Below are 14,227 nucleotides of genomic sequence, written 5' to 3'. Positions count from 1 at the left end.
AATTTACTTTGTGAAGAAGTAAAAAAAATATAGCGAAAAATGTTTTTGGGTTTTTAATGTGAAGATAAATAATTAAAATGGTGTGAAGAAGTTGAATTCATATTGACCATTGTTTATGAGAAAATAATTTATTTAATGATGGAAATTCGATAGCCCATAATCCCACGTACGTATAGAGTCTACCAGAGCAGAAGAGTGTATCAAGATGGATCCAATGGTGTTACGTGTGCAGTGTCAACCTGTGCACTAAAAATTGTAGGGCATGTATTATTAGAAGGAAACATGAAGGCATTATTATAATAAGTCTATTTCATTATGCATGGGATACTGGGGGCTATCATCAAACCATCTTCTTTTAAAACATTAAGAAATTCCAATATAATGTACAACTTAATGATTTGATGCACAAAGGAATAGGACTGAATACGAGTTGTCCAATTGCTGCATTTGGATACTTGTACCACTTAATCACCTTCTTAAGCCTATAGCTACAGGGAGGTCTTCAGCAACAGTCAAAACTACAACTACTTAATGAAATTCTTTCATCGTTCTTTCCTTTAACTATTATTTTCAAAACCCCATCTCAAAACTTTCTTTCGAGACCCATTTTGGCTTTCATCATCACCAATTAATCTCTCTTCATATATTGATATCGAAATGAAGGTAAGACCAATTAGTATATATACTGTTCTTGTTGCAGTTTTTGTTAATAATCTATAATCAATGGTGTTTTACAAGGTGATATCTTTTGGTTGCAGTTCTTTAATTGGATGCAAAGTAAACTCAATGGTGGGCAAGAGCATAAGAAGTCGCATACAGTCACCTCTACTACTCGTATGTAACCTTTTCATTTCTCATGTCTATTTAATTAATCATCCAAAAATGTTAATTAGAGGAAAATTATAATCTATATCGAATTTCCATCATTAAATATATAGTTCACGTGAAACAAGACTCTCAGAAAGAAGAATTCAACGATTGGCCTCATGGGTTGCTGGCAATAGGAACGTTTGGAAACAATGATATACCAACTGAAAATGAAGAAATCGAAGATAATACAGAAGTTACAGCATCATCGTCTCCAGATCTATCTGACTTCACACCTGAAGAAATCGGAAAACTACAGAAGGAGTTAACAAAGCTTTTGTCGAAGAAACCTGCTGCTAATAAACAAGGAGAAATCAGTGCTGATCTTCCATTGGATAGATTTCTTAATTGTCCATCAAGCTTAGAAGTTGATCGTAGGCTTTCAACCACAGTTATCACTAATCAAGACGATAAAGAGGAAGATATTGATCGCACAATTAGAGTAATTCTTGGTAGGTGCAAAGATATTTGCATGGAAAACAGTAAGAAAGCAATCGGGAAAAAACACAAATCAATTTCTTTTCTCTTGAAGAAAATGTTTGTATGCAGCAGCGGTTTGCCTCCAATGCCTAGCTTGCAAGATCGACTTCCAGAATCAAGAATGGAGAGGGTAATTAAACTTCATTATTTTTCCTCTTTGTTTTCCAAACATAAGTTTATATATATGTATTGATGAACTTGTTAAAATGCAGTTATTAAGAGCAATGCTTAAAAATAAGATCAATCCTCAGAACTCTTCACGAGCATCATCCACAAGGAAACTTATCGAAAACAGACAATCACCGAGGAAGGGGAAAGGAAAAGCAATAGAAAAACAGGAGGATGACGCAAATGATGGCTCGAAATGGGTGAAAACTGATTCCGAATGTAAGTTGAATGAAGTTCTTTCGTAGCTTAATTAATTTCCTCTAAAGTATTACCAAAATAAAAGTGTATTAAATATTGATAATTGATAATTCCACTTTCTTATTCAGATATTGTGTTAGAGATATGAATATGAACAACACCATTACTGGATATCTACTGAATCGTATATTATTTAACACTTTATATAAGAGTGATTGGGCTCTTGCGCAATAGTTGCCATCTGATCAGGAGCAAAGGATAGAGGGACATATACTTGAAGCCTTCTACTTTTTGTGCTTGGAATCATGTCTATGGGTTTAATACTTTGTTATGTTATATTGTGGAGCATTCTTGAAGTTCATATATGCTATCTTATGAATTCAAAGGCTAGACATTGAAATTTATATTTCTCATTAGTGCATGGTAAAATCTTTAGACATATTTTCCGAAAAGAAAAGGGGTTTCTTTTGAAATTGATTGGTTGAATATGGCGATTTGAAGTCATAATAATTAGTTTTTGATATTTGAACAAACAAATTTGGATTACACATGTTTATTTTCGAAAACAATATTTGTATAAATTTGGATTATACTAGAATAAAATTACGTATTTGCCTTTGCTACCTAATTTTTTTTAAAACGAAAACTCTCCCCATTCTTGAAATAATGTCGTTTGTGATCATGTTATATGGTTGCTATTTTTTGGGGTTTGTTAGGGTTCACAGTCACATAAAAAAAATACTATATAAGCGTAAAAAGAAAATAACAAACCCGTGCTATGATCAATACATAGTTATAGGTTAAATACAAAGTAAACAACCAATGATGTCAACTGTAACTTGTAAGTTTGTAACTCATAAATAATAATTTTGCATAGTTTTATATCTAGGCAAGGCGGGCCGGGTCAAGCCCATGTACATATGAAACAACAATGTCACCTAGCAAACATGTTTGGTCGGGTATGTTTTTTTATCATAGATGCAGCACATATTGATGAGGAACGATTAAACGAACATAGAACGAACATGCGGTTTTTCAATTTTAACATCTATAAGTATTATTTTTCTACACTACACATCAAATTTTCATTAATAAAATTGTCACTCATTTTATTATGCTAGTTGGTCTTCAAAAATTTCATTATATAAAAACATCGTATTCTAACTGGAATAACCAAAGTTAGCTTTAATAACTTATAGAGCAAAGGAAAAAGAAGTGTGTTTTCTTGTTTCCACCGTCAAATCACAAAGATTTACAATTCCTTCAAGTAAGCACATTTGTCACTATGAATGAAAGAGTGATAATATATAGATACCAAGAAGATGCACCCGTTCCAAATCATTAAAATCATTTTGGTGCATCTCATTTAAGTTAAGAAACTTTTATTTATAAAACCTATAAAATGAATCACAATGCTCAAAATCTCTATGTGTTCTAGCAATATCGTGCTTACTTCCCTAAACAGGTCCCTAAGTTGAACTAGCCATCCACAAGTATGTGCAAAATAAAAAATTCAAAGTGATGTTGCTAAGTAATCTTGGTCCTATGGGTTCGATGCAAGATCATTCAAATCAAAACTAGTTGTAGTAGTTGTTGTATAGGTAGGTTGTGGTCTTCAAGTAATTTCATTAGAGCCATTTCTTGTGGAAGATAATTCACCACTTTCATCACTACCATCATCTAATTATCTTTTTTGAAAAAATAGAACCCTCTAAATATTTTAACAAATTACTATATAAAAATATCCTAAGTTCAATTTTATGCAACAAAAGTAAGCATTATATCGCTTTCACGCAAGTCACATACAAAGGTATAAACCTAATTTCAACAACAATTGATTTAAACCATTAAACCTAATAAGAAAAACCTAATTGGCTAATTTCAAGTTTTCAACAAATAAACCTAAAAGGCAAAAATTTATTCTTGCGTGCATGAAATCGAGATGTGAATGTGTCGCGTGAGCCTCGTTAGGGAGAAATCAAGAGTCGATATAGTGAAATTCTAAAATTGAGGGGGCATGGTCGATGCCAAAGTCTTTATTAGAGTTAGAGTAATGGGCTAACTTTGTATAATTTAATTTTCTAAGCCTTTTAGACTTTGGAGTAAGCTTCTTAGACTATTAATTTTAGACTTATGTGTTATACAAGCTTTTCTTTTTAGAGGTTGCATCTCTCTCTCTCTCTCTCTCTCTCTCTCTCTCTCTCTCTCTCTCTCTCTCTCTATATATATATATATATATATATATATATATATATATATATATATATATATATATATATATATATATATATATATATAATTTTCTAAGCCTTTTAGACTTTGGAGTAAGCTTCTTAGACTATTAATTTTAGATTTATGTGTTATACAAGCTTTTCTTTTTAGAGGTTGCACCTCTCTCTCTCTCTCTCTCTCTCTCTCTATATATATATATATATATATATATATATATATATATATATATATATATATGTATAGAGAGAGAGAGAGCCAAGAGCGAAAGCTAATGTTCACAAACAATTCGCAGTGCAAAAACGTCAAAGGGATGCCAGATACAACTAAAATCTTAAGGAAAGAAAACAGTTCTAGCAATCCAGAAATCCCAACTTCGTTCGCGTTGAGAAACCTCGCTATCAAAATGCGAAAGTAGCATCAATAGCGAATCCAAATAGCTTTTCACAAAATCAGTTTTGCAGCCCACAAAATATTAAACAGAAAGCTTCTCAAACACCTATTCCTTTAAAGCTAAAAAACTCTGTTGAGAATCCAAAACCTCACAACTCACAAACCAAAAACGCTTCGCATCCTAACAAGACATCGAAGGATGTTAAAGAAAAGGAAAGTTGGTTTCGGATCATCAAGCTCCAATCAAGAAACCTGAAACTAACACAAAGAAAAGTGAAAAAGAGTTTGTGAAAAGACAAAACAAAAATCAAAATCCATCATCTTCAATAGATACTAACCTAAAAGATAAAAGGGTTAAGGTTTTTAAAATTACAAAGAAAGATAACACTACTTTAATAAAACGAACCTCTATGATTGATCTTTCGATTACTTTCCCTCTTTCTGTAAAAGGCTCACGAGGACCCAAACAACTTTGGGTTCCTAAATCTACTTAATTTTTGCAGGTAATTCGTGATGAACAATTTGACACAGAATGGTATATCGACAGTGGTTGTTCGTATCACATGACAGGAAGAAATAAGGAACTGCGAGAGTATAGGGAACTGAAGAATGGTGGACGAGTGAAGTTTGGGAATAACTCACTTGGAGAGATCAAAGGTAATGGGATGATAACAAATGGCGAATTCTCAATTCGTAAGGTTGTTTATGTCAAGGGTCTGCAACACAATCTTATAAGTGTTTCGCAGTTGGTCATTGGTACAGGATTAAAAGTCTCATTTGACGACGAAGGTTCTGAGATCATAGAAAAGAAAACCAAAGCATTCCTTCTAAAGTCTGAACGCAAAGGTGAGATGTATTCGTTGAACTTAATTCTGATATGAGGGAAGCCATCTATTTTCCTTCTAACAAAAGCTCCCACAGACGATAGTTGGCTATGACACAAAATACTTTCGCATCTTTACTTCAAAGATATCAACAAGCTTGTCCTTGGCGATCATGTGCGAGGGCTTCCTCTCCTAAAGTACGATAAGGATCATCTTTGTGATGTATGCGAAATGGGAAAGCAAAGCAGGAAAAGCCATCCAACAATAGTGAATACGAAAGTCATTAAGTCATTCGAACTTTTGCACATCGATCTTTGTGGTCTGTCTGAGATCGAAAGTATTGGTGGTAATAAATATATTCTCATTATTGTAGATGGTTTTTCTCGTTTCACTTGGGTTTATTTTCTTAAGCATAAACCTGAAGCCACTCCTAAGCTCAAAGACTTCATAAAGCAGATTGAATTACAACTGCAAAAGTTGGTTCACAATATTTGCAGTGACAATGGATTGGAATTCAAAAACCAGGAGTTTGAAGAATTTCTGACTACAAAAGGAGTTTTGCATAACTTTTCGGCTCCATACACACCACAAAAAAACGGTGTTGTTGAAAGGCGAAATCGATCATTGTGTGAGGTTGCACGAACCATGCTCTCTTTTGCGAGTCTGCCACTATATTTTTGGGCTGATGCGATTGGGACAACTTGTTTCACCCAAAACCGTTCAATTCTCAATAAACAATTTTCTATCACTCCCTATGAAATCATAAATAAACGAAAACCTAATGTAAATTTTTTCCATGTTTTTGGTTCCAGGTGCTTCATCTTTAATTCTAAAGAACAGATGAACAAATTTGATGTGAAAGCTAACGAAGGTATCTTCTTGGGATATTCGTTGACCTCTAAGGCATATAGGGTTCTTCACAAATGATCAAAACGAATAGAAGAAGCCTATTATGTGACGTTCGACCACAATCTACTTAAATAGGCCTCAAGCGAATAACAGTCAATCAAAAGATATATTTCCTAAACCAAGCCCAGCTACGATTCCACTAGCCAATCTCTATGAAGAATTCATGCTACTATTCGATGAGCCAGAGAAGGCTATCTCTTCCGAATCCAAAGCGGCGGACAACGAGGTCGATGAATTGAAGAAGATAATTGACGACGCTACGAATGATATGTACAAAGAGCAGCCAAGTGCGAATGTCCCACATAACACAAACGCTACATTCCAGGGGGAGGATTCTGAATCAACCTCCAATGCAACTTTTTAGGGGGAGCATTCATCTCCACAAAATATCCATGAAAGTCCACTCCAAGGGGAGAATCTGATAGTTGATGAAGAAACATTCACATCATTCGAGGGGGAGAAAGATAATACAAATGATGATTCGGATGTATAGATTGATGATTCAGATATACAGTCAGAATTTGAGGACGTAAATGTTGAATTGGATCCATCTTGTGATCCTAATTTTCCTCCTCTGACTAATGGACAAGAGATCATCCAAAACCGCACGTTATAGGTGAATCGTCTTCAGGAGTTCTAACAAGATCACAACAAAATGCGAAACGAACTACTTTACTCTCCAAAGTAGAATATTGCATGTTTAATTCGTTCATCCCCAAAGTCGAACCCAAAAATGTTCAGATTGCTCTGGATCATTCCGATTGGGTACAGGAAAAGCAGGAGGAGCTCAATGAATTTGAACGAAACAAAGTCTGGAGACTGATTCCTACTCCAAAGGATGCATCCGTTGTTGGGTTAGAGTGGGTGTTTCGCAACAAGCTTGATAAAGAAGGAAACGTTATACGAAACAAAGCGTTATTGGTTGTAAAGGCGTATTGTGAAGAATAAAGCATTAACTACGAAGAGACATTCACACATGTTTCTAGTCTAGAATCTATTCGAATCTTTTTGGCTTACGCGGCAAATTAGAACTTTGAAGTTTATCAAATGGACGTCAAATGTGTCTTTTGAATGGGGAGCTAGAGGAGACTGTTTATGTGTAGCAACTACCAGGTTTTATAAACGAGAAATATCCCAACCATTGTTATATTGTGGGCAAAGTAGTCTATGGTCTGAAACAAGCTCCAAGAATCTGGTACAAAACTTTAACTCGTTTCTTGAAAATGTCTAAATTTAAACAAGGTTCGATTGACCCAACCTTCTTTCGCAAGAAAGAGGGTGACCACTTAATGATTTTCCAAATATACGTTGATGACATTATCTTCGGATCAACTAACCTCAGTTTAAAAGCTGAATTCCGAAAGCTAATGGAAACGAAATTTGAGATGAGCTCAATGGGTCCAATTAACTTTTTCCTTGGATTAAACATAAGACAAAGCCATGAAGGTATATTTATAAATCAGGAGGCATACACGAAGACCCTGCTCGCTAAGTTTAGAATGGGGGGAGACTCAAAAACAAAGGTTCCAATGGCATTTGGAACGAAACTAACACCATCTCTGGAAAAACCAGTTGCTGATATGACCCTTTATCATCAGATGATAGGTTCATTGATGTATTTAATAGCTAGTCGACCATACATTATGTTTTCCATTTATTATTGTGCTAGGTTCCAAGCGAATCCTTGCGAACCCCACATGGTGGCCGTCAAGCACATTTTCAGGTACTTAAAACGAACATCTTCACTGGGCATATGGTATCCATCAAACTCAGGTTTCTTCGTTCAAGCATTTTAGGATGCTGATCTTGGAGGGTACGGCCTGGATAGAAAAAGTACAATGGGAGGATGCCAATTCTTAGATGGCAAGCTCGTAAGTTGGCAGTCAAAAAATCAAACTTGTGTATCCCTCTCAACTGCTAAAGCAGAGTACATAGCTGCAGCCTCATGCACTTCACAAGTCATTTGGATTCAAATCCAACTTTGTGACTATGGTCTGAATATGAAACGAATCTCCTTATACTGTGACTCTGAAAGTGCCATTCGCATCTGTCACAATCCAGTGCAACACTAAAAAATAAAACACATCACACTGAGGTATCACTTTATCAAGGATCATGTGGATGATGGTAATGTTGAAATACACATCGTTAGATCTGCTGATCAGTTAGCTAACATATTCACGAAAGCCTTACCTGAACGTACCTTCAATCGAATACTTCAAGCCTTCGGAATTATAGAAGTTGAATCTGTTCCAAAACCACTTTCGCTTTCATAATGATACTTTTGTTTTTTGTTGTACTTTCGCACTCGCAGTCTAGAGCATGTCATGCGAATTGGTGCGAACGCTAGCGGTAATTCGCAGCCATCTTTTTTCATGCGAATCGGTGCGAACGCTCGTAGTAATTCGCATCCCTTGTTTATCATACGTCTTCATGTGAATGCTCTTCATTTCTCATGGTCAATTGTTTGATCGTGGTTTAGAGAGTTTTATATCCTTTTGTATATTATGTATATTTTAATTTTCTTTCTCTCTATTATTTTTTATTTTTTATTTATTTTATATTACCCTTTTTTATTTTTATTTTATTTATTCCTTTATTTTATTTTTTAAGAAAGTCAAAAATACAAAAACATTTTCTTTAATTTTAATTCTATTTCTCTGTACTATTTTACTTATTTCAAAATTTTCAAAATACAAAAACACTTCTTTTTTTAAAATATTTATGCAGATTTGAAGGCAAAATCTTTACCTTTAAACACGAATGAAGGGGCATGTATAAATTTCATTATCTATGTACTAGCTAGGTGTCCCTAGAAGCATGTTGTTGCATGTTGTCTAAAGCCTTAACGACTCTATGTTGAAGCCTTAATGAATCGATATTTATGCAGATTTGAAGGCAAAATCTTTACCTTTAAACACGAATGAAGGGGCATGTATAAATTTCATTATCTATGTACTAGCTAGGTGTCCCTAGAAGCATGTTGTTGCATGTTGTCTAAAGCCTTAACGACTCTATGTTGAAGCCTTAATGAATCGATAATACCAATCGTTTGTTCCCAATCAAGCTACGAATTCACATAAGTCATAAGCTACCTTACTCTTCTCACAATGAGTAAAGAGTTGTCTGCTTTGTCACTTTCGCATAGCAGAGGTACATTTGTTTCTTTGGAATCACCTCATACTTTTCTCCATCACTTTCGCTTTTGTCACACCCCCGTGCCAGAATGGCGGAAACGTCCGGGGGCGGGTGACTTCATCTTGTAATATCATCACAGTGTATATAAATGAATCAAAGACAACATCATCATCACACATTCAATAATGCAACATCTAGGGTTTAACATCATTGTATCTATTCACAAAAGTTACATCCCAAAATAATAAATGTATGATGAAACAAAATACAGTAAAAGTCCACATATTCTTGATGACCAACCTGCTTAACGATTCCCTAAGAATACAAGTTATTTTAAAAACGTCAACATATATAATGTTGGTGAGTTCATAAGCATGTTTGTATGAAAAACTTTTGTATCATTTTGTAAACACCAGAAAATCCAATATTTTCCGTAAAAATGGTTTGAGAGTTTTCAAGCGTCGACTTGTTTAAGGTAAGACATTTGTCACCCTAGACTGGCCTAGTCTAGCTGTAGTGAACAACTTAGGTGCATGGCTGTCAACCCCGTATAGATCTATATACAAACTCTCACTCTCCCTCCAGGAGACTCTGGTTATAACTACAAGACTTAAGGTTGTACACTAGGTAGGTACGAATGAAAGAACGTCTCACAAGAACCTTAACTAAATTTGCGCAAACAGTGTATCACATTATTTACCGTTTTAAAATAATGTTTCGAGTATGCATTTGATTACAAAACATTGGTGATGAAAATAGCATTTGTTTTTATCAAAGTGTCAAGTATTGTTTGTAATTGGCCCGATTAACATAAAATGTGTCGTGAGGCCCAATAAGAAAATCAATGGGCCAATACGGCCTAAATAACATGTAATGAGAACACAAGGCTCAATAAGCATGTAAATAGGTATTTAAGGCCCAATAAACATGAAATGAATATACGAAGCCCATCAAATGTGTAAATGGGTCAATAAGGCCCAATAAACATGTAATAAGTGTACAAGGCCAAATTAAAGTGAAAATGACGTAATTAGTCCGTTTATTATTATAATGCTCGTTTAGGCTCAATTACTACTAAAGTGACATAAAAGGCCAAGTTTCCTTAGGAATGACCTTTTTGGCCTAAATAATCAATATTTTTCAATAAAAGCCTACTTTTGTCAGATTTTAATTATTTGGCCCACTAAAACCAAAATCTACAACAAATGCCCATTTTCATTTCAAATGACATTTTTAGCCCATTAAAAACCGAAAGTTTGTAAATAAGGCCCATTTTGATAAAAATGACATTTTAAGTCCATTAAGGCCAAAATTTACATTTCAAGCCCATGAAACCGTGAATTTCCACATAAGGCCCTTTTTTATGAAAAATGACCATTTTAGCCCATTAAAACCGTGAAGGCCCCAAATAAGCCCATTTTGTCAAGAATAACACTTTTAACCCATATAAAACCGTGAATGTCATAATAAGTCCTTTTTATAAAAAAAATGACTCTTTTGACCCCTTTAAAACCGTGAATGTCTTAAGAACCCATTTTAATCCAAAAATAACTCTTTTGGTCCTCTCAAAACCGTGAGTTGTCACAAAAAGGCTCACTTTTTGTTTACCTGTCAAACATGGCCCCTCATTTGGTTTTCTTTTGTTTTAAAGTATCCTTTAACATGTTTTATCTTTTCAACAACATAATGAGTTACATAAAGTAACTTATTTTCCTAAGATCTTCAAGACTTGGAAATATATCAAGTTTATGAGGGTTTAACATAGATTTATAACATATTTGCACAACACATCATGAAAATACACACAAGCATGCATAAATACTTAGATCTAACACAAAACCAACTTGTATTCTCCCCCAAAACATAGTAAAACTGAAAACAAGGGGGTATGAAGCTCACCATGAGTGATAGATTCGGTTTTGATGAAGAATGAGAGGGAGTGAAGGTGTTTTCAGTCTAGCTTGCTCCTTTGATGGGGTTTTCGAACTTAGAGAGTTCTAAGAAGCAAGAATCACGAAATGAAGTGTTTATGAGTGATAAGTTTATTATAATGAGTTACATAATGAGTTTAACATAGATTCATAACATATTTGCACAACAAATCATGAAAATACACACAAGCATGCATAAATACTTAGATCTAACACAAAACCAACTTGTATTCTCCCCCAAAACATAGTAAAACTGAAAACAAGGGGGTATGAAGCTCACCTTGACTGATGGATTCAATTTTGATGAAGAATGAGAGGGAGTGAAGGTGTTTTCGGTCTAGCTTACTCCTTTGATGGGGTTTTCGAACTTAGAGAGTTCTAAGAAGCAAGAATCATGAAATGAAGTGTTTATGAGTGATAAGTTTATCATAAGAATGAAGTTAAACTTCTTGAATAGACGTAACTTACCAAGAATGATGAACTTTGATGAAGAATTATTGATACATACACACACACAAAGTCACGATTTTTAGAAGGAAAAAGGGAAGGATTTTTCTTTGTGTTCTTGAGAGATATGAGAGGATTGTTTGTGATTGAAAAATAGATGAAGTGAGGAGTGTGCTTCTTGGCCGAGAATAAGAAGAGAAAAGAGAGATAGGATTAATTGGTTATTACATGGTGGTTTAGGGAGTTTGAACTTAGTTACATGTGAGGCAATTAGCATAGATATACATTATACATTAGTGAGGTGTCAAGTAGTAGTATAATCACCATTGTCTTCTTTTTTCTATAAAAACCGAGAGTGGATAGGGGAGAAAAGAAAATGGGTATTGGGCTTGAATACAAATCGAGAATATATTAGCCCAAATAAGAATTTTAGACCTATTGGGCCCACATATGTGTTTACGGCCCAAAATGATAAAAGGAATGGGTTTTCGGCCCATATAATTAAAGAAGATGGTTTTCGGCCCAATAAGGCCCATGATGAGTCTTATGGCCCAAAATGTTATTGCTTATTGAATGTGGGTCCAACTAGGGCCCAAATGAGGTTTCTTAGCCCAAAAGAATCAAGTTGAGGGTTTATTGGTCCATTAGGCCCAATAAGAGGATCCTGGTCAAATAAGAGTTTGAACTAATGTTTTGAAAACCGGACCGGACATCGAACCGGTCGTCTTACTGGGTCGATGGTTCAGCTGGTCCGACCGGTTGGACCGGTCCTAAAAACCGGAAAAAATGGATATATATATATATATATATATATATATATATGTGTGTGTGTGTGTGTGTGAGTGTGTGTGTGTGTTTTATATATGGATATTAAATATATACGTGATGTATGTGTGATATAAATATATGTGGTTCATATATAAAATGTGCAATTGTATAAAAAATATGTGAGTGATTTATATATGTAGATTAAATATACGTAATGTGTATGTGATTTAAATATATATATGTAATATATAATGTGTGTGTGATTTAAATATATATGTAATATATTAAGCCTGTGTTTGGCACGTCGTAGCTAGCTGATAAGCTAGCTTATTTTTCGAGCTTTTTTATGTTGTCGTGTTTGGTAAGCCAAAAAGTAGCTTATAAGCTAGCTTTTCGAAAAGCTACTTAGACTAGCATTTTAGCAGCTTTTTTAAAATTTTCCAAATACACCCCTTAATTAATTATAGAAACATATATTCTTACATGTCCTTTTATGTAATTTTATATATTTCAGCTACCTTTTCAGCTAGTTTTACCAACCGTTATTTTTTATCAGCTAGCTTTTTATTTAACAGCTAGCTTTTCCGCCATCAGCTAGCTTTTCAGCTAACAGCTAGCTTTTCAGCTAGTCCGCCAAACATAGCCTAAGAGGCATGTTTTGTAAAAGTGTAAAGGAATTGGAAGTATGTTTGAGGAATATGGAAGCATTTTGAGGCATCCCACGTCGACAGGGGAGAAAAAGTTAAAAGGAATATGAAGTCTATAAAAGCAGCTTTACGACCGTTTGCAAGAATAATAAAAAATCTCATTACAATGGGCTGGCTCTTATAAGCCGGCATGCTGCCTTGCGCTGTATATTAGAAAACGAAAATTTTGATCAATAAACCGGTTTTACTTCCGGTTTAACCAGTCCGGTTTAATTCAGTTTTTAACAAAACCAGTGGTTTTTAGTAGTTTGGTTTTCAAGTGGTTTTTGGGTGTCAAAAAACCGATAACTTGACTGGTTCCCGGTTGAACAGGTTCAACCGGCCGGTCCTGTCCGGTTTTCAAAACACTGGTTTGAACTGGGAAGTTAGGGTTACAACTCAAAGTTGAGTGGATGTAGTGCATTGAATTGGGTTTGGAGCTTCACGAGTGAGTTTTGATTTGAATAGTTGTTTTTGAATGAGTAATATGTATAACATAATACTTAGGGTTACAAGAATTCTCCAAAACTAATTACACATGGACAGAATCTCCTAGCCTTAAAGTACTAGTTGTGACAGCTTTCATAATCGTAACCCTTGAGACTCTCAGAAATTACCACTGAGGTTTATGGTTACACAACATTTGTGTTAATGATCTTAGTTTTTACACCACAAACTGAGTGAAACCCAAAATTCAATACATTATTATGGATTTACGGTGAACAATTAAATGTTCTAGATATTTCACCAAGGAATTAATGAAACTCCACTTTCGTGGTTTGTATCAAGAAATCTCTTTTTAATTCTACAAGATCTTAATGAAATGTTCTAGACCTAAGATGTTTCTACCCAGTAGATCTAGTTTTTATTTGTTTGAGATTTCTACATTTATCCGAGTCAATAAACCAATTCCAAAGCTACTCGTTCAAATGACTACACTGGTCACACGAGTACATCATCCGAACGTACTTATATCAAGTTTCAGCGTTTGGTTGAAGAAAGAGTCACCCTGAAAGCCTAAAGAAAAGATGCCTTTCATTGTTTCTAAATAAACAAGTGATCGTAATTTAACTGGGAACCACACAAACACTTCTTAGTCTCTCTTGACTTTGAAGGAAGAGATCTTTGCCCAAGATCCACAGTTTTGTGTCTTAACATAGACATCACTGAAATCCCACACATATGCTTT

General features: G+C 34.6%; 1 protein-coding gene across 1 annotated transcript; it reads left to right on the top strand.

The window, feature by feature from the left end:
• The first annotated feature begins 239 nt into the window (after positions 1-239).
• LOC145100416 (protein NEGATIVE GRAVITROPIC RESPONSE OF ROOTS-like) lies at positions 240-2,117 on the top strand. The gene is made up of 5 exons (XM_079037699.1): positions 240-663; positions 759-834; positions 939-1,477; positions 1,560-1,734; positions 1,842-2,117. Exons 1-5 carry the CDS (start codon positions 658-660, stop codon positions 1,859-1,861), a joined length of 816 nt encoding a protein of 271 aa, XP_078893825.1. The 5' UTR covers positions 240-657; the 3' UTR covers positions 1,862-2,117.
• The last annotated feature ends 12,110 nt before the right edge of the window (positions 2,118-14,227 follow it).

Source organism: Lactuca serriola, chromosome 4 (assembly GCF_051521515.1).
Source record: "Lactuca serriola cultivar US96UC23 chromosome 4, Lser_US96UC23_V15, whole genome shotgun sequence".
Taxonomy (NCBI): Eukaryota; Viridiplantae; Streptophyta; class Magnoliopsida; order Asterales; family Asteraceae; genus Lactuca; species Lactuca serriola.
This window is presented reverse-complemented; position numbering and strand designations above follow the sequence as displayed.